The sequence below is a fragment of the Bos indicus x Bos taurus genome, chromosome 8 (genome assembly GCF_003369695.1).
Source record: "Bos indicus x Bos taurus breed Angus x Brahman F1 hybrid chromosome 8, Bos_hybrid_MaternalHap_v2.0, whole genome shotgun sequence".
In the NCBI taxonomy this organism is placed as follows: domain Eukaryota; kingdom Metazoa; phylum Chordata; class Mammalia; order Artiodactyla; family Bovidae; genus Bos; species Bos indicus x Bos taurus.
In genome coordinates, this window is record NC_040083.1 from 6,916,727 (window position 1) to 6,937,197 (window position 20,471).

At 38.2% G+C, this 20,471-nt stretch overlaps 1 protein-coding gene across 1 annotated transcript in view; it reads right to left on the reverse strand.

Moving 5' to 3' along the window:
- Positions 1 to 20,471, reverse strand: part of GLRA3 (glycine receptor alpha 3) — a 197,186-nt gene that overhangs the window by 139,249 nt on the left and 37,466 nt on the right. Inside the window, exons 2-3 of the mRNA XM_027548971.1 lie at positions 14,760 to 14,887; positions 2,947 to 3,014 (exon numbers count right to left, since the gene is read on the reverse strand). Of these exons, the coding sequence (XP_027404772.1) occupies positions 2,947 to 3,014; positions 14,760 to 14,887 (196 nt within the window). The remainder of the gene's footprint in view (positions 1 to 2,946; positions 3,015 to 14,759; positions 14,888 to 20,471) is intronic.

A 20,471-nucleotide genomic window follows, 5' to 3' on the forward strand; every position in this document is an offset into this window, starting at 1 on the left:
TTTAATGCCATTCTCCCAAATCATCCCCCCTCCCTCTCCCACAGAGTCCAAAAGACTGTTCTATACCTCTGTGTCTCTTTTGCTGTCTCACATACAGGGTTGTCGTTACTGTCTTTCTAAATTCCATATATATGCGTTAGTATACTGTATTGGTGTTTTTCTTTCTGGCTTACTTCACTCTGTATAATAGGCTCCAGTTTCATCCACCTCAATAAAATGTTTATTCTTAAATGGGGAGAGATAGAATAGGTTAGAGACTAGATCAGAGGAGGGAGCTTCATCTAGTTGGTTGGTAAAAACACTGAGCATGGTTAAGGTCTTTGTTAAGCAAAGACATAAAGATTGGGAGAATTATTTAGTTTTATTTTAGATATGAATTCTCAGATGCAAAGATATCCATTAACGATTATAGGTCATTTGAAATTCCATCCTCTCAATGTAATACATTGTGTTAGTTGAATTCAGTTATTTATTGTGAGAACAAAAGAAAAGTACATATGTATAAAAAATGTGAATGTTGAGTAAATGTAAGAACGACTTTAAAAATAAGTTAGTATTATGGCAAGTAAAACAATGGAATAAAGTTTAGTTGCAAATCAGTGATGTTGGAAATGATGCAAATAATACATCAAAGTAATTAGGGGTAGCAAAATATTTTATGATTTTAAAGTAAAAGATATAACAACAAGTTCTAATTTCTTTCTATGCCTGTATAGATAGACACCATATTTCAGATACTATATTTAATACCATTAATTTTTTAAAAAAATACTGAATCTGATTATGTGGATAAAAATAATGTCACATATTTAGGGGTCTTGGAGACTAAAAGGAAAGATACTAAGGTGGACTTAGTTAATTTTATGATATTTTACCTCTAAGATGTTTCATTAGTATTCACTGATGTTGCTCATAACTGAAGAGGAAGATGATAGACGCTAAGAATAATTTGAAAACTATACATTATGATAGAAGATGAAGGAATTGACAGGATTTCTACAGTAGAGAAGGGAAATAAAACTGAGTGTCTCTGAGAAGCTGTATTTGTAATATTTTTCAAGCTTTGGGTATAGTAGTATTCTGCAAAGAAATCTGTCTAAAATTATTAAGGGTAAGAAATTCAGCAGGAACAGTCATCCTATGCAGCTTGTGTTATAACCACTTGGTGGTAGACTGATGAATTATGTCATAAAAAGCAGAGAACTTCAGGAACATGACAGTTTTTGATTTTAATGAGGAAATCTGGCCATGTTCTCTCTTTTTTTCCAAATCCCTTACTCCATCCCACAAAAACAAGTCAGGCTAGAAACCTTTCCAACTATTGCTGTTGAAACTGTTTTGCTGACGTGATCTTGCAAAAGAGAAAGTATAAACATATGTCCAGGCTTTCAGGATGACACAGTGTTGGATAATAGCAATTAAAATGAGAAAGTTGCCAGGGCTAGAAATATAATTTGGGAAGTCTAACTAGAAAAAAAAGAGTAGAGTTTCCTTTATCTATGAATATGATTTGAATTGGGTATGGACAAATACAGGATTATAAATCAGGGCCATATTTTCAATAAGAATCCATAATAGGTCAACTTCTGAAACAGGATTATAGTGACTTCAGGGTCAAAATAGCACCAGAACCACAGTATGCTTTTACAAGCAAATAATATAATTTTCTCTGTGTTTACACATATGTACATACCTAAGTGTTAACTTATATAGTCCAATGAAGATAATTCTATGCAATTTCCCCAAAATGAATTCAGTTCTTTTCCAGTGATGCTTTTCTTATAATTATACTGTATTGAGTTTTAATAGAACCACAGAGATAGCATTAAATGACTAAATGTTGTATACATGAGCAAATCAGCCTTTTAAAAAGTGGTGCCTGAATGAAACCTCTTCCTGTTGAGAAAGATCTTCTATATACACATATATAAACACATGTGCACACACACAACTCCACACAGCTCCCCATAAAATAATTCACATATTAGATTATTTTTCCTTAGAAAATTTGCTATCAAGTCATTCTGATACATGTAAAATAAGAATAATTCTCTTAATAATGGTTTTAGCTAATAAATCTTTAAGTTCTTCATATCATATTTTAGCTAAAAGCAACTCTGAAAATTAATTTGGATTATATTTGCTAAATGTAGGAATGAAGTATAACTCTAGGTAATTTAAGAAGCACAATACATAGTTTCAATTTTTAAAAATGTCCCTGATAATCTTAACAGATATTCAGAGGTTCATGAGTCCATCTCTGCATTTTTATTTTCCCTAAAATGCACAATGAAAATTATAGGACAAAGAAAAGATACAACATGATCTTTACAGAAAGTTATAAAATCCAAAGCAGAATAAGTTGGACTTGGAATGATAATCTGTTGGGCTTTAATAACTTGATTAAGTTCTCAATCAAGCAGTAATGAAACCTCAGTTCAGTGAGTTTAGTTAAATTAAAGCACACACCACAATTTGCAAAATATTTATGATATTTAAGCAGATACCATATTCATTTGGAAAAGTAATCAAAATACTTAAAATAACATTATAAGCACACTTAAGTATACAGAATAATTAAACATGACATTATTTACTCCTATGCTTATTTCTGCTTATTAAAGAGCATTGCAAATGAATAATTCATATGGTAAAATCTTAGGGGTTTTTTTTAATTTTAGTTTTAATTTGAGATCTAATAGTTACTGAAATGGGAGAGATCAATTGTGTTTTCACTTACATTTATTCTCTAATATATCATCTCTAAATGAAACATTATTACGTGACTTGATTGTAATTTAATTATACATTCAATTTTATCCTTTAAAATTTCATTATATGAATTTTAGCTTTAAATTACATAACATTAGCAGAAAAAAATTGACATGAACATTATTATAAATTACTCCAGTGTGCAATTCATTATAAAGTCACAGGCCTACCTACCATGGTTGTCTCAGCAATAGAACCAAAGCTGTTTATGAATATGTTGCATGTGACGTTAACTGCAGGGCCTGAAAGAGAGATTAAAACAGAAGGGTGATTGGATGCTTATCTAAAATATTTTCAAATAATTCCATGCATCTGATATGTCATTTTAAAAAAAGAATTCAAAGCATTTCATTATCTGCCTACAAACTCTGTTATTAGGCTTGATATTATATAAGCCTTGTTATTAGGCTTGATAGCTATATAAATAAAAAACACTGAAATACTGTGTGATAGGAGTTAAAATAATTCAGTTCATCTTATCTAAGCTAGTCAGATAAAATCACAAAAACTGATACCTAACCCTAATTTCTTTTGTTAGTTCATTTTCAGTTCAGTTCAGCTCAGTCGCTCAGTCGTGTCCAACTCTTTGCAACCCCATGAATCACAGCACGCCAGGCCTCCCTGTCCATCACCAACTTCCGGAGTTCACTAAGACTCACATCCATCGAGTCAGTGATGCCATCCAGCCATCTCATCCTCTGTCACCCCCTTCTCCTCCTGCCCCCAATCCTTCCCAGCATCAGAGCCTTTTCCAATGAGTCAACTCTTCGCATGAGGTGGCCAAAGTACTGGAGTTTCAGCTTTAACATCATTCCTTCCAAAGAAATCCCAGGGCTGATCTCCTTCAGAATGGACTGGTTGGATCTCCTTGCAGTCCAAGGGACTCTCAAGAGTCTTCTCCAACACCACAGTTCAAAAGCATCAATTCTTCGGTGCTCAGCTTTCTTTATAGTCCAACTCTCACATCCATACATGACCACTGGAAAAACCAAAGCCTTGACTAGACGGACCTTTGTTGGCAAAGTAATGTCTCTGCTTTTCAATATGTTATCTAGGTTGGTCATAACTTTTCTTCCAAGGAGTAAGCGTCTTTTAATTTCATGGCTGCAGTCCCCATACCAAACATAATTGAGTCTCTCAATCAGTTGTGAGAGCTGGACTGTAAAGAAGGCGGAGAGCCAAAGAACTGATGCCTTCAAACTGTGGTGCTGGAGAAGACTCCTGAGAGTCTCTTGGACAGCAAAGAGATCAAACCAATCTTAAGGGAAATCCACCCTGAATGCTTGTTGGAAGGACTGATGCTGAAGTTGAAACTCCAGTTGTTTGTTCATTTGATATGAACTGCTGACTCACTGGAAAAGTCCCTGATGCTGGGGAAGATTGAGGGCAGAAGGAGAAGAGGGTGTCAGAGGATGAGATGGCTGGATGGCATCCCTGATGCATGGACATGAACTTGGGCAAACTTTGTGAGATGCTGAGGGACAAAGAGGCATGGCATGCTGCAGTTCATGGAGTCACAAAGAATCAGACATGACTGGACAACTGAACAACAGTGTGGTACCTAGTTCCCTGACTAGGTATCAAACCTGGGCCCCCTGTAGTGGGTACATGGAATCTTAGCCACTGGACCACCAGGGAAGTCCCCAGTTTTATATGATTATGACAAGGTAAATAGTATGCCAACTAACCATATAATACACTGTGATCACTGTTTCTTTTCTGCAAAACATGTTCCTGAGGTGGATAATTGTTTTATGTATTTCATATAGTTTCTTCCATATGTATCATCAGATTACCCACAAGTTCTGAAATGTCTAAACTGTGTTTCCATATCAGACTCATCACATATTCTATTAACTCTCTCTTCCCTCAGGCTTACTCCATTCTAGATTTATTGTCCTGGAGCATAACAGTCATTCATGCTCTCCCATCATCCTCCTATAGGAGATAATGGAAACTGAGAGACTCTACTTTGGGGGGCTCCAAAATCACTGCAGATGGTGACTTCAGTCAGGAAATTCAAAAACGATTGCTCCTTGGAAGAAAAGCTATGACCAACCTAGACAACATATTAAAAAGTAGACAAAGGTCTTCTTTTATTTTGCTGACAAAGCTATGGTTTTTCCAATAGTCATGTATGGATGTGAGAGTTGGACTACAAAGAAAGCTGAGCGCCAAGAATTGATGCTTTTGAACTGCAGTATTGGAGAAGACTCTTGAGAGTCCCTTGGACTGCAAGATCAAACCAGTCCATCCTAAAGGAAATCAGTCCTGAATAGTCTTTGGCAGGACTCATGTTGAAGCTGAAACTCCAATACTTTGGCCACCTGATGCAAAGAACTGACTGGGAAAGATACTAGGAAACATTGAGGGCAGGAGGAGAAGGGGATGACAGAGGATGAGATGGTTGAATGGCATCACTGACTCAATGGACATGAGTTTGAGCAAGCTCCGGGAGTTGGTGATGGACAGGGAAGCCTAATGTGCTGCAGTCCATGGGGTAACAGAGAGTCGGACATGACTGAGCGACTGAACTGACTAAAGAGAAGATAAAGCAGAGATATTTTTTCTATGGTTAATTTATCCCATCATAAGAGAAATATGAAGTCACAATTAACAGTTAGAAGATATATATATATATATATAGTTATATATAGTTATATATGTATATATGTATTTTACTTAATGTAAGTGGTGGTGAACTCTAAAATATATACACAGTTACAGTTACAGTTTAGTGGCTCAGTCTGAGCTCTTTGTGACCCCATGGACTGCAGCAAGCCAGGCCTCCCTGTTCATCACCAACTCCCAGAGCTTGCTCAAACTCATATCCATTGAGTCAGTGATGCCATCCAGACATCTCATCCTCTGTCTTCCCCTTCTCCTTACACCTTCAATCTTTCCCAGCATCAGGGTCTTTTCAAATGAGTCAGTTCTTCCCATCAGGTGGCCAAAGTATTGGAGTTTCAATTTCAACATCAGTCCTTCCAATGAACACCCAGGACTGATCTCCTTTGGGATGGACTGGTTGGATCTCCTTACAGTCCAGGGGACTCTCAAGAGTCTTCTCCAACACAGTTCAAAAGCATCAATTCTTCAGCATTCAGCTTTCTTTATAGTCCACACATGTGGACTATAAAAAACTCTGAAAGTCACATCCATACATGACCACTGGAAAAACCATAGCCTTGACTAGACGGACCTTTTTGGCAAAGTAATGTCTCTGCTTTATGCACAGGCTGACTGAAATCTTGAAAAGCTAAAAACCAATCTTTGATACTTTCTAAGTGTTAGTTGTTCAGTCGTGTCTGACTCTTTGCAATCCCATGGATTGTAGCCTTCCAGGCTCCTCTGCCTATGGGATTCTCCAAGCAAGAATACTGGACTGGGTTGCCATTTCCTTCTCCAGGGGATCTTTCTGACCCAGGGATCAAACCTCCATTTGCTGCATTGAAGGCAGATTCTTCACCCTCTGAGCCACCAAGGAAGCTAAGCTATTCTCTTTTTCTCTTGAGAACTCTAAAACTCTGATATTGTTCTTTGCTGGTGACAGCAATGTGAATCTAGGGGATACCCTTTTGCTTAAGATAAATTCTGTTGTGCTTTATTGACTCAAATCCATTGGAAGAGGGAAAACACAAATGTTTTAGTATTCGGTTAATACACCTTCCAGTAAAATGCAGCTTCAGGTACATCCATATTGGGGAAACATGGCCCCAAATGTAACTGCTGCTACAGAACTGTCAGCTCAATCTGACTGCAATCTCTTTGGCTGAAATTGGAATAAATAAAACAGTGGGAAGATGATTTTCTTATTTTAACTAGCAAGGAACAGGGGCTTTATTTATTTATTTGGTCTCATCCTCTAAATTAATTATTATGCATAGAATTGTAGGTAAAATTGGTGAAAAACTGGATTAAAGTTAAAAAATCAGTGTAGGCTTCAGTAACCTGAAGTTAATAAAGTCGGTTCTGATGCATTCCTTGGGACCAGGCGCTGTTCGGTACCACCTAATGACTCCAAAAAAACTCCGAAAGGAACAGTATTAAGCACTGTGCTGGGAGATGGGCTCCTGGGGTGCATTTGTTTTCTCTCTAAAATAGCACGTTTCCACAGAAGAGCCATGGTCACTTGTAGAAGTGGCTACTGAGGACTGGCCTAACATTTGGGAGAATGATGCCTCACATCGAATGAACAAGCCTCCAGATCTTGCTTCTCCAACATGCCTCCCACCAGATGCAATAATATCTTCCTAACAACCTGGCTTCAAGATCTCAGTTTGATGTGTATTAAAGTAAATCCCAGTGCTTTCATGTCTAAGCTTTATTGTCCAATCCATCAGTTATCAGACATGTTCCTCACCTGTTTATTAGTACATACAAAAGAGCAGACCTGGTTTCTATTTTACTGCTTATTTGTTACGTGTTTTCTTCTTCAGCAGAAAGAAAGGTGAAGGGATTCAGGCACCAAATCTTAATTTCAAAAATAGAGCACTCACTTGAAAGATATACATATATATATCCACACGATATGTATATATGCATATACCTGAAATACATATCCATAATAGAATTAATTTTTTAAGTTTAAAAATATATTAAGATATGAAGCAATGTAAAAAAAAAATGTCTATTGTTTCTAAAGATAGTCTCGGGCTAGATCATAGAATTTCTACAAAGTAAAATCACAGTGTTTTGTAATTGACTTCATGAACATGAAGGAGTCATTACAAGATCTTTATCATTAGAGTGAAGTAAACCAATACAACATGGTGAATGGTTGAATGGATAGCAAAAGCTTAGAGACAGAAAAAAACAGGGATCTATTGTAACTGTTCAGATGGGAAATAGAATGGCGCTGACCAAGGACAGTGACAGTGGAGATAGGTTACCAGGAACAAGATAGATACACTACCATAATATTTATAAAGTAGAATATTCTACATGTTAAGCTTCTGGTCCATGTCAGATCAGGGTAGGTCATGGAGAAGTCTTTTTACCTTCACTATAAATATATATTGGAAGGACTGATGCTGAAGCTGAAACTCCAATACTTTGGCCACGTGATGCTATGAACTGACTCATTGGAAAAGACCCTGATGCTGGGAAAGACTGAAGGCAGGAGGAGAAGGGGACAACAGAGGATGAGATGGTTTATGGCATCACTGACTCAATGGATATGAGTTTGAGCAAGCTCTGGGAGTTGGTGATGGACAGGGAAGGCTGGTGTGCCCCAGTCCATGGGGTCACATAAGAGTTGGACACAACTGAGAAACTGAACTGAACTGAACTGATTATATATACAGCATTAAAAAGTTGTATAGAAAATGATGCTCAGAGAAGACTGTAGAACTTCTATTGCCATTATAGAGAGCACCTGTTTAGCAGTTGTTGGTCAATTTGTTTCTGTGCCAAAGCAAAAGCTATTGCATCCATCTGATACACCTGTATGTTTAGCAACAGAACAAATAACTGCTATAGGATCTATATGGCAAGTTGTGCTTTAAAACTGTTCACTGCATTAGCCATCACTGGCCTGAAAAGCAAATGACAGTAGCTGCAGATGTTTTCAGCAGCATGTTTTCTCTTAGATGTTTCTTAAATGGAATATGGCTTTTAAGCTCAGAGGTGGACCAAGGCAACATGGCAAAGTACAAAGCAAACGCTTGCCAGTTACACTATTGTGATTCATGTTGGGGAAAAACTGTTCACCAGGCAGATACAGAGCAAACAAATAGACAAAAAAAAAAAATTCAAGTGTTCATGAAAAGGACTCTAAAAATTTTTAATATAATATTTCATTAAAGCCTCACCCTTATTAAAGATACAAGAATGCAATCGAAAGATTAAATTTTTAAAAAACCTGTTTAGATTTTGTTTTTATGTTTAGATTTGTTTTTATTTTATATATATATATATGTATATATAGTAGTCATGTCATGAGGAAAGATATTTTATTTTGATTGACAAAAGCATATTTGATGACTTTAAATCCATATTTTCAATTATGTTTCAGATACTAGAAAAAAGGTTTGAAAAGGACGGCCTAAAAATAGGATCCAGTTTATTCTTCCCCTTACCTTTCATTCCTGAAAAACGTAGCCGAAAGCCATCCACTTGGGCAGTACACAACAGACTTCAAGCTGGGATGGCTGCGGGGAGTGTGGTCAACTAGAGCAGGGTGAGAAGGATTTCACAGCATCGGGTGTTGAAGCCTGAGTGAGGCAGTCAGGTGTGGGATATTAGAACCAGAGAAGGGTAAGAGCATGTCCACATGGGGGCATCCTGGCAAGGGGAGTGACCGTCTGAACAGGACTCTCGGGCAGGAGAGGGAGCGGCAACAAAGGAGATTCATTATGTATTGATCACACATGTAATTATATTAAAGATAATGGGAGCCAAGGCTTCCCAGGTGGTCCGGTGGCTAACACTCCACGTTCCCAATGTAGGGGCCCAGGTTTAATCCCTGGTCAGGGAACTAGGTCTCACATACTGTGACTAAGAGCCCACACGCCACAACCAAGATCCAGTGCATTAAAATAAAGAAAGAGAATAATGGGAGCCTTGCTGTCAAATGAAGGAGTTAAAACACGGAAATTCAGAAACCAGAATAAATGTATGGTAGTATAGCTATCAGGGAGAATGCATGGTTTTCAATAGATAGAGATATAAATACATAGGTGTAAATTAATATGTGTGTATGAATATTTACGTGTATATGTGTGTATATAGGGACACATTCTATCAGGAATCTGCTTAGCCAGTTAATCAAAACAAACATCATCAGTCATGGTAAAAATTTACAAGGTCCACAATCTAATAAGGTGCAATTAGAACATAGCATCATTTCTGTGATATTCCTATCAAGATGCATTATCTAAACTGAATCATGAGGAAACACTGGGCTATTGCAAATTGAGAAACATTCTGTTAAATAAAGGAATAATATTTTTTAAATGCCAAGATCATGACAGAGGAAGGAGGGTCTGTTCTGCCTAAAGGAGACAATGAGAAATGACCCATGAAACATAAGACATGATTCTAAACTGGATTCTTTTGCTATGAAGCCATTATTTAGATAATTGATAAAATCTGAATGAGGGCTCTAAATTAGATGGTAGCAATATATCCCCTAGAGAAGGAAATGGCAACCCACTCCAGTATCCTTACCTGGGAAATCCCATGGACAGAGAAGCCTGGCGGGCTACAGTCCAAGGGGTCTCAAAGAGTCAGACATGACTGAGCACAATATATCCATGTTAATTTGCTTGTTTCAGTGATCAGACTGTGGCTATCTAAGAGAATATTCTTATCTGTATGATACACCCAACCATTGGGGCATCAGGTCAACAACTTACTTTCAAGTGGTTTGGGGAAAAAATAGTCTGTGCTAGCTATACTTGCAAATCTTCTGTTAGTCTGAGATTGTTTTAAAATAAAAAAGGGAAATAACCACTACAGAGAGAATATATTAAAGAATAATCAAACAAAATCTAAAAACATATGGTGCAGAATTTAAATCTGTGAATCTTTCAGGTGTTTGTCTACAATTTTAGAAAGATTTATTATTAGAGAGATTTGTTGTTAAAATGACCTTGCATGATATAAAAATGCAAATAGAAAATACAGCTTTTTCAAAAGAAAAACTGTGAATTTTTATTCAAGAAAAGTAGTGTCTGGATGGATAGGAATAATTAAAATGGATAAAGAGATTCTAACACTTTCCCTGAAAAAAAATGGGCAGAGATGAGTATTGGGTACATATACCATTCTGGGGATAGAATGTGTTATAGTAGAATAGAGTATATGAAAATTGGATTTATGAAATGGGATAAAAGGATTAATACAGAGGAATATCACAGATGAAAAGACAGAAAACACAAAGACATAGTGAAGGCAAACAATGTTATTCCTAGATAAAGGGAACAGCCACCGGAAACAATAAAAAAAACAGCACAAATGCGGTAAATGTACAGGAGGAATACACAAACAGGTGGCTGCTCGCAGTCCTTTCTGCCTGGATCCAAATTAGATTTAAGGTTATAAAGACCAACTGAGGGCCTAAACAACAGAGTCAAAGAAAAGAAATAAAATCTAGAAAAAGCTAGCAAAATAGTCTGGTGAAATAATATTTTATTGCCTATGGACGTCCTTTTATTTGCTATTTGATTGCTTTTTATCTGTTAAACTGGCTTCTAGTTTCAAATGACTCCTGGAAGCTTCTATTTCAAGATGGAAGATTGAGCATGGTTGTCCTCCTTTCCAAGGACATAAAAATGATATTAGTGAATAAAAATGAGACTAGACCTATCACACCAAAGAGAATGACAGGAAAGTCAGCATTGGTTTAATGATATAAAGTATAGAAGGCAGAAGAAAACAGTTGATATATGAAACAGAGAAAAGCCTAAATAAGTGATGATTAGAACAACATGGAGAAGGAAGCTAACGTGCTAAGAGGCACAAAATTCAAAGTCACCATCAACAGGAAAGGAGGTGGGGCATTAGATAGAGTAGCAGAGGCCATGGACAGAGTACCTGTCCCCAAAAGCTCCCTGCCCCCATCCATTGTCCCCTAGAGCAGGGCTGGCCTGGGGTTTCCATGGGTTTGAAGGATGCACATATTTTTTTTTCTTCTTTTTGCAGACATAATTTATGAAGGTGATTGGAAATAATATGAGTCTGTAAGCAATGCTAACTTTTTAAGTGTTTTCTTTTTCCAGCTTTATTGAGATAAAACTGGCATACAACATTGTATAAGCTTAAAATGTATTAATATAATGTGTGGATTTGGTACACTTATATACTGCAATACAATTATGACTTTAGCATTAGCTAAAGTATTCTTGCTAAAGTAGCTAGCTAAAGTAGCATTTGCAGTATTCTTGCCTGGAGAATCCCTGGGACAGAGGAGCCTAATGTGCTGCCATCTATGGGGTCGCACAGAGTCGGACACGACTGAGGGACTTCACTTTCACTTTTCACTTTCATGCACTGGAGAAGGAAATGGCAACCCACTCCAGTGTTCTTGCCTAGAGAATCCCAAGGACGGGGGAGCCTGGTGGGCTGCCGTCTGTGGGGTCGCACAGAGTCGGACACGACTGAAGCGACTTAGCAGCAGCAGCAGCAGCAGCAATACCTCCATCATGTCACATGCTTACTATTTCATTTTGTGGTAAGAACATTTAAGATCTACTCTTAGTATAGATATAGATGAACTTGGGCTTCCCTTGTGGCTCAGTTGGTAAAGAATCTGCCTGCAATGTGGGAGATCTGGGTTCAATTTCTGGGTTGGAACAATCCCCTGGAGAAGGGAAAGGCTACCCACTTCAGTATGCTGGCCTGGAGAATTCCATGGACTGTATAGTTCATGGGGTCTCAAAGAATCAGACACGACTAAGCGACTTTCACTTCACTTAACATCATAGATGAACTTATTTGCAAAACAGAAAACATACGGACACCATGGGGGATTGTGGAGGTGAGATAAACTGGGAGATTGGGACTGACATATATACACCACTGATACTATGCATAAAATAGATAATTAATGAGAACCTAATGTATAGTACAGGGAACTCTACTCAGTGCTCTGTGGTATACTACAAGGGAAGGAAATCCAAGGAAGAGGGGATATTCTTATACGGACAGCTGATTTACTTTGCTATACAGTAGAAACTAACACACCATTGTAAAGCAACTATACTTCAAAAAAATTTTTAATAAATTAAAATGTACTTCAGGAAAAAAAATTTTGTAAGTATATAATACAGTATTGTTAACTATAACCTCAAGGTTATGCATTAGATTCCCAGAACTTATTCAACTTCTCTTTACCAAAAAAAAAAAAAAATTATTAGGAAAAAAAGAGTTCCTGACAGTACCTCAAAACTAAAGTCATCTCTATTCTGGCATTTGGAGAACCCCAGACCAAAGCCTGGCAATTCAGCCCTCACCTGAAACAAAGCCGTGCCCAGGGCAGAACCATGTCTGTCAACATGTCCTTTCTCCGAGAGGGAAATAGCACAAAACCACCTCCTTCCACACACACGGAGCACTCAGGCAAATGGACTTGGTCCCTCCTAAACTACAGAGCATTTCTATTACATGCAAGAAAACTAACAACTGAAAGAGAGTGAACAAGATGAATAAATATTGCTCCTGCAGGAAGAAAAATCACTGGCCAAAAAAAAGTAAAACAGAAGAGGTGGAATGCAAGAATAGAGGCATCCAATTAGCAGCCTAGTTAGTACAAAGAAAGGTCATAACACCTTCTTTGTAAGAGGCCATCAGAGATTAAACAGATGCACACTGCAAATTACCAATTTTCCTTTTGGAGTGTTTGCCTTAAGAAGTAGAATTGTGCCTTAGGACTGTTGAAGCTATTCATCACTAATCACTAATATTTTTGGACAATTTAGCTTTTACCAAGTTCAGGTACATGATATTTACTGCTGTCATAAAATAACAAACAGATAAACATATAAAGTAGCACCTGCCTAGCAACCCGGAGCACCACCTTTCTGTAGTTTGTGTGGCTTCTGCCTGATAAACTGTGCCTCTTCCATTCCTGCTTTTCCCTAAATAGGAAGTTCTAAAGGAAACATTTCAAATTCCAGGAAAGAAGTACTAGCATCTACCTATTATTTTTGTTTTTCAAAATGGAAATAACTGCTTATATACACATCATTTCTTCTGCTTAAGACCAAATTTTTGAAATAATGATTTGTACAAAACTCTGATTTCTTTTGAATGATAACTAATTCAGTGAGATATGGAGCTTTATTTGCCAATTCTTTTTTAGCAGACTCCCAGATTATTTCTAAACCCAATTATAGTTATTAAATGCATTCTTTATAATAGTTCAAAATCATTATGTTTAATAAGTCTAAGACATAACAGATTTCATACTTTAATTATGGTAAAGGCACAGAGTCTTTCTTGGAGAAACCTGATTCTCAGAAAGGTTTAAGATGAATTATGACTATCCTGGAGGGAGAGAGAATAGTTGATTAACCCATGGAAAGAAGAAAAAGAATAATCTTAGTAAGTTAGATGTCTAAGTGTTTTAATGTCTTTAAATATTTATTTTTATAAATAGCTAACATTTATATTTAATTATTTACTAAGATAATTTTCAATGGAAGAGACCATTCTATCTGTGCTCAGGACCAATTTAAAGTAATTTAAGAGAATTATTTATTTCTACTTTTGTGTAATGCATTTTAATAACATTTAAAATATTTAATCTCAAGTAAACCAAATTTTTTAAAATGTACTATATTTTAGAGAAATTACATAAAATCATACAAATAAGTATCACAATTTTGTTTATGTCAGAGAGTGTTTTGCCTATGTTCTCCCTAGAGTTTTTATTGATTGTTAATTAGATTGAATATTCTTATTTAATTTTTGCAAATTGTCTGAGAATGTCTCTACCAAGATTTTTTTTTGTTTTCCTCTTACAAAATGTATAAATTACTGAGAGGTCAAACACACAAGTTTTTCCCAAGAATTTTATATTTTAAAAACATTTCCTATTGCTTAATCATCTATCTAGGCATTTTCTAAGAGTGTTCTTTGTCACCTTTCTCCTTTAAAAAAAATTATTTTGTATGGGGGTATAGTTGATTAACAATGTTGTGGCAGTTTCACGTGAACAGCGAAGGGACTTAGCCATACATATATTCAATACATGTGTTCATTCCCCCACAAACTCTCTAAGGGTTTTTTAACTAACGTCACTGTGACCATCACTTCATAATATATAAAAAAATCAAATCATGACGCTGTACACTTAAAACCAATGTAATGTCGTACGATCCAAAGAAGACAAATTATGATAGCTATTAACACGACAATATATTTCTTCTTTGACCAACATGGTGCTTGGAGGATTATTGGAAATAAGTATTAGAGTTTGGGGGGATTCAGTTTGGAAATTTATCCTGCTTAATCATACATATTGTAGTAAGCAGAACAATTACCTTTAAAATTGGGTCTGATTCTCGCATCGTACCCCGACGTCCTCCCCATTAACTTGTCTAGAAAGTCCGAAGGCGGCATTGGGGCACTTCGAGACCTTGCACTGTCTGTCTCCTTTGTTGCAACCAAACTGCAAACGAGAAAAAAAAATAGATTTTTACCAAAAAGTCTTCCTAACAGTTGTTACCTTAAAATGTAAAATTAAAATGCTAAGCAAAAAGTACCTTTGAAATCAAACCCCAAAAAAGGTCCATATACTGTAGAGTGAATATTATCATGACAGGTATTTATAGACTTACAGTCAGAATTCACAAGTTTTCACATGTATTTAGCAGTGACAATATTTGTGTTAAGTCTGGAAACAAAGCTACTCCAAATTATTAGGCTTTCAAAATTTGTATTTACCCAAACTTTATTTCTGGTTGCAATGTTCAGCTAAATTACCCTGTGTGATTCAAGCATAAGAAAATGTGAATGTTCAGCTGTGAAATACAGCTCCTATAGCTTTTATAGAGGAAAAACACACCACCTTTTAGGTTTAAGAATTTTTCTTAACAGCAACAAAACTTCTGCCCTGAATATTAAACAATAATGTTCTTTTCATCAACCAGAATGAGTGCTTCCTATATTAGTAACATATTCAGTTAAATTTATTCTGCTTTCACTTTGTGTCTCTCTTCTACAGCACAGTTTGTTCAGATCTAAAATGTGTGCATGGAGATTGAGAAATTACCATAAATGTGGTCTGTGTACTTGGCTATTATCCAATGAGAAGCTGTGTCCGGGAAAGGTGGAGGGTTATTGCATTTTTTTCATTCAAACATGTTCCTTAGAAGCCCACAAGTGACTGCATCCCCATCCAGCTCCTCATTTACCTAGGCTAGTCCCTAGAAGGTCTCAGCCTGCTTGCTAGTGCCAAATGCATCTTTTTATCTCAGAGCTTTGCTCAAGAAAGTGAAGCAGACTTTCTGAGGACACATGTGTTTGAGATATATATATATACACACACACACATATATGTTTGACCTGATGTTACTTCCTAGATATTGTCAGTCATCGCATCCTCCCAGCTCTGTCACTCAGAGCATTATCAAACTCTGAACCTTTGTGGTCACTCCCAGAAGTATCAAGTTATTAAATTCCTCCTGTCAGAATTTCCAACAAGTAGTGAAAATGGGCTTAAAGCCATAACCATTAAATTACCTACTACACTCATATGAAAAGTGAAAGTGAAAATGAAGTCACTCTGTTGTGTCGGACTCTTTGCGACCCCATGAACTGTAGTCTACCAGGATCCTCCGTCCATGGGATTCTCCAGGCAAGAGTACTGGCTGCTGCTGCTGCTAAGTCACTCCAGTCCTGTCCGACTCTGTGTGACCCCAGAGACAGCAGCCCACCAGGCTCCCCTGTCCTTGGGATTCTCCAGGCAAGAACACTGGAGTGGGTTGCCATTTCCTTCTCCAATGCATGAAAGTGAAAAGTAAAAGTGAAGTCGCTCAGTCGTGTCCAACCCTTAGCGACCCCATGGACTGCAGCCTACCAGGCTCCTCCATCCATGGGAGTTTCCAGGCAAGAGTACTGGAGTGGGGAGTACTGGAGTGGGTTGCCATTTCCTTCTCCAGGGGATCTTCCTGCCCCAGGGATCGAACCTGGGTCTCCCTCATTGTTTATATTCAGTAATTAATAAGCACAACTGTAAAATCTAATATCAATGATAGTGTGAGAATAATGTTTATGAAAGTATAGTATCACAGCTAATAGCACCTCTTAACTCTTGTCCTGTTCTAGAGGATGTATCTAGTTCTGGACAGTCTAAGTCACTTATCTTCCCAATAACTCTCATTCTGTCTCTCTTGCTTTCTCTCTGCTGCTACTGCTGCTAAGTCGCTTCAGTCATGTCCGACTCTGTGTGACCACATAGACGGCAGCCCACCAGGCTCCGCCATCCCTGGGATTCTCCAGGCAAGAACGCTGGAGTGGGCTGCCATTTCCTTCTCCATTCTCTCTAAACAGAAACTTCTTCTCTCCCTATTCTGTTGCCTCCATATTACTTTGTAATCCTTTATCTCTGATCATTACTGGTCAGTTGAACCCCTTGCCATGGTGATCTCTGGAAAGTTTATTCTAAAGTCACAATAATCATCATGAAAAGAAAAATAAAAAACCTACTCTCTTCTCAATAACTCTAGAACTTTCCCCTACCATCTGGCTTTAAGAAACTTTTGCCTGTCCTTCAGCATTTGCTCATTTTCCATAGCCCAAGAGCAGTGGGCAGAAAAGGGCATTTTGGGGGCTCTCCTGGCTACAAGCTGCTGCTTCTAAACTACTCCCTGGGTTTCCTTTGCAAAATTCTTCCTTTCGGTTGTAAGAAAATAAAAATCTACATTTTTTACCAACAAATAAACCAGCTTACCTGGATCTCGATACTCTGCCCATAAACTTTTAAAAAATAACACCCTGAACTGGCAAGCACTCACATTTTGCATTTATGGAGAAGGTTGTCATAGGTTATCTGGGTCAGCTCTGTATGCAGTGACATGGAGCCTTAGAAGAGAGATGCAGTGGTACGTTTGATTGTGAGCAGAAGAGGAAAGGTGGTGTGGCCACAGAGGCAGAGATTAGAGAGGTGTGCCCATAGCCAAGGAATTCCAGTGATCAACAGAGACTGGAAGAGGAAGGAACAGATTCTCCCCTAGTGCCTCTGAGGGAAGGCGGTCCTACTCACATCTTGTCTGGAGCCCAGTGAACTCATTTCAGACATTTGGACTCCAGAACTGTGAGAAAATAAATTTCTGTTGTTTTCCGCTACCCAATTTGACTTGTTACAACAGTCATAGGAATCTAATAGAAGCCTTCTGGTGAATTTTTTTACGCTACTTTTCAACTGAAGAATTACTCTTCTGTTCTTCCTGCAATTTGTTTTCTTTATTATTTGCTTTAATTGGAGGATAATTATAATAGTGTGATGGTTTCTGCCACACATCATAATGAATCGACCATAGGTACACACGTGCTCCCCACATCCTGAACCTCCCTTCCACCTGCCTCCTCCCCACCCCACCCCTCCAGGCTATCCCAGAGCACTGACTTCAGGTGCCCTGCTTCATGCATCAAACTTGCACTGGTCATCTGTTTTACATATGGCAACGTATATGTTTCAATGTTATTCTCTCAAATCATCCCACACTCTCCTTCTCCCAGAGTCCAAAAGTCTGTTCTTTTACATCTGTGTCTTTCTGTAATTTCCATCTCTCTGTTGGTATTTTGTATTTGGTGAGATACTATTGTCATCACTTTCTTTCCAGTTCTTTGGGCATGGTGTCGTTTAGTTCTTTGAAAGTATTTAAAATAGCTGATTTTATGTCTTTGGGTATTAATTGATTTTTCTGAACTAATTTGGTAAAATCTACATTCTGTATAATAAATGACTATGAGAGCTATTTCAAATCCTGAAAGATGATACTGTGGAAGTGCTGCACGCAATATGCCAGCAACTTTGGAAAACTCAGCAGTGGCCACAAGACTGGAAAAGGTCAGTTTTCATTCCAATCCCAAAATGCCAAAGAATGCTCAAACTACTGCACAATTGCACTCATCTCACACACTAGTAAAGTAATGCTCAAAATTCTCCAAGCCAGGCTTCAGCAATACATGAACTGTGAACTTCCAGATGTTCAAGCTGGTTTCAGAAAAGGCAGAGGAACCAGAGATCAAGTTGCCAACATCTGCTGGATCATGGAAAAAGCAAAAGAGTTCCAGCAAAACATCTATTTCTGCTTTCTTGACTATGCCAAAGCCTTTGACTGTGTGGATCACCACAAACTGTGGAAAATTCTGAAGAAATGGGAATACCAGACCACCTGACCTGCCTCTTGAGAAACCTATATGCAGGTCAGGAAAAAACAGTTATAACTGGACATGGAACAACAGACTGGTTCCAAACAGGAAAAGGAGTACATCAAGGCTGTATATTGTCACCCTGTTTATTTAACTTATATGCAGAGTACATCATGAGAAACGCTGGGCTGGATGAAACACAAGCTGGAATCAAGATTGCCGGGAGAAATATCAATAGCCTCAGATATGCAGATGACACCACCCTTATGGCAGAAAGTGAAGAGGAATTAAAAAGCCTCTTGATGAAAGTGAAAGAGGAGAGTGAAAAAGTGGGCTCAAAGCTCAACATTTACAAAACAAAGATCATGGCATCTGGTCCCATCACTTCATGGGAAATAGATGGGGAAACAGTGTCAGAGTTTATTTTGGGGGGCTCCAAAATCACTGCAGATGGTGATTGCAGCCATGAAATTAAAAGGCACTTACTCCTTGGAAGGAAGGTTATGACCAACCTAGATATCATATTCAAAAGCAGAGACATTATTTTGCCAACAAAGGTCATCTAGTCAAGGCTATGGTTTTTCCAGTAGTCATGTATGGATGTGAGATTTGGACTGTGAAGAAAGCTGAGCGCCGAAGAATTGAACTGTGGTGTTGAACTGTGGTGTTCAATTTGAACTGTGGTGTTGGAGAAGACTCTTGAGAGTCCCTTGGACTGCAAGGAGATCCAACCAGTCCATTCTGAAGGAGATCAGTCCTTCTTTGGAAGGAATGATGCTAAAACTGAAACTCCTGTACTTTGGTCACCTCATGCGAAGAGTTGACTCATTGGAAAAGACTCTGATGCTGGGAGGGATTGGGGGCAGGAGGAGAAGGGGACAAGAGAGGATGAGATGGCTGGATGGCATCACCGACTCGATGGATGTGAGTTTGAGTGAACTTGGGAGTTGGTGATGGACAGGGAGGCCTGGCGTGCTGCGATTCATGGAGTCGCAAAGAGTCGGACACGACTGAGCAAGTGAACTGAACTGAACTGATGGGAATATCTGTTTAGTTGTCTTAGAGACCAACTAATAATTAGACAGTGATTTTTTTTAACTCCTAGGGCCAGTAAATTTCCCAGTATTTTCTGGGGGCCCTAAGCTCATGGGGCCATTCTTCAACATTGAGTCATGCAGTTGATGAATCTGCTGTAGCCTTACTTCCTGTTTGCACAAAAGATCCAAAGACACTGGAGGGAGCTGAGCATCTTCTTGGTATCCGACTTCACTTTCACTTTTCACTTTCCTGCATTGGAGAAGGAAATGGCAACCCACTCCAGTGTTCTTGCCTGGAGAATCCTAGGGACGGGGGAGTCTCGTGGGCTGCTGTCTTTGGGGTTGCACAGAGTCAGACATGACTGAAGCGACTTAGCAGCAGCAGCAGCAGGGCTCTCTTAACAAAGTACCACCAGCTGATGGTTTAAACAACAGAACTTAATTTTCTCCCAGTTCTGGGAGCTAGGAATCCAAGATCAAGGTGTTGGCAGCTTAGTTTCCTTTGAGAGCCTCCCTCCCTTGCTTCTAGGTGGCCATCTTCTCTCTGTATCTTCACCGAGTCCTTCCTCTCTGTGTGTCTGTGTCCTAATTTCTTCCCAGAAGGACACCAGTCACATTAGTTGGAGTCTACCAATATGACCTCATTACACCTTAATTATCAACAAATAAAGTCACACTCTGAGACACTGGGAGTTAGAACTTCAACATGTAAATTTTGGAAAGATGCAGTTCAGCCCACTATCCTGGATCTCATGACCACAGACGTATGTGTGGACTTCTAGATGCCCAGGAATATGTGGGGCTTTTCAAAACCCCTAGGGATAGTTGTCATTCCACTGC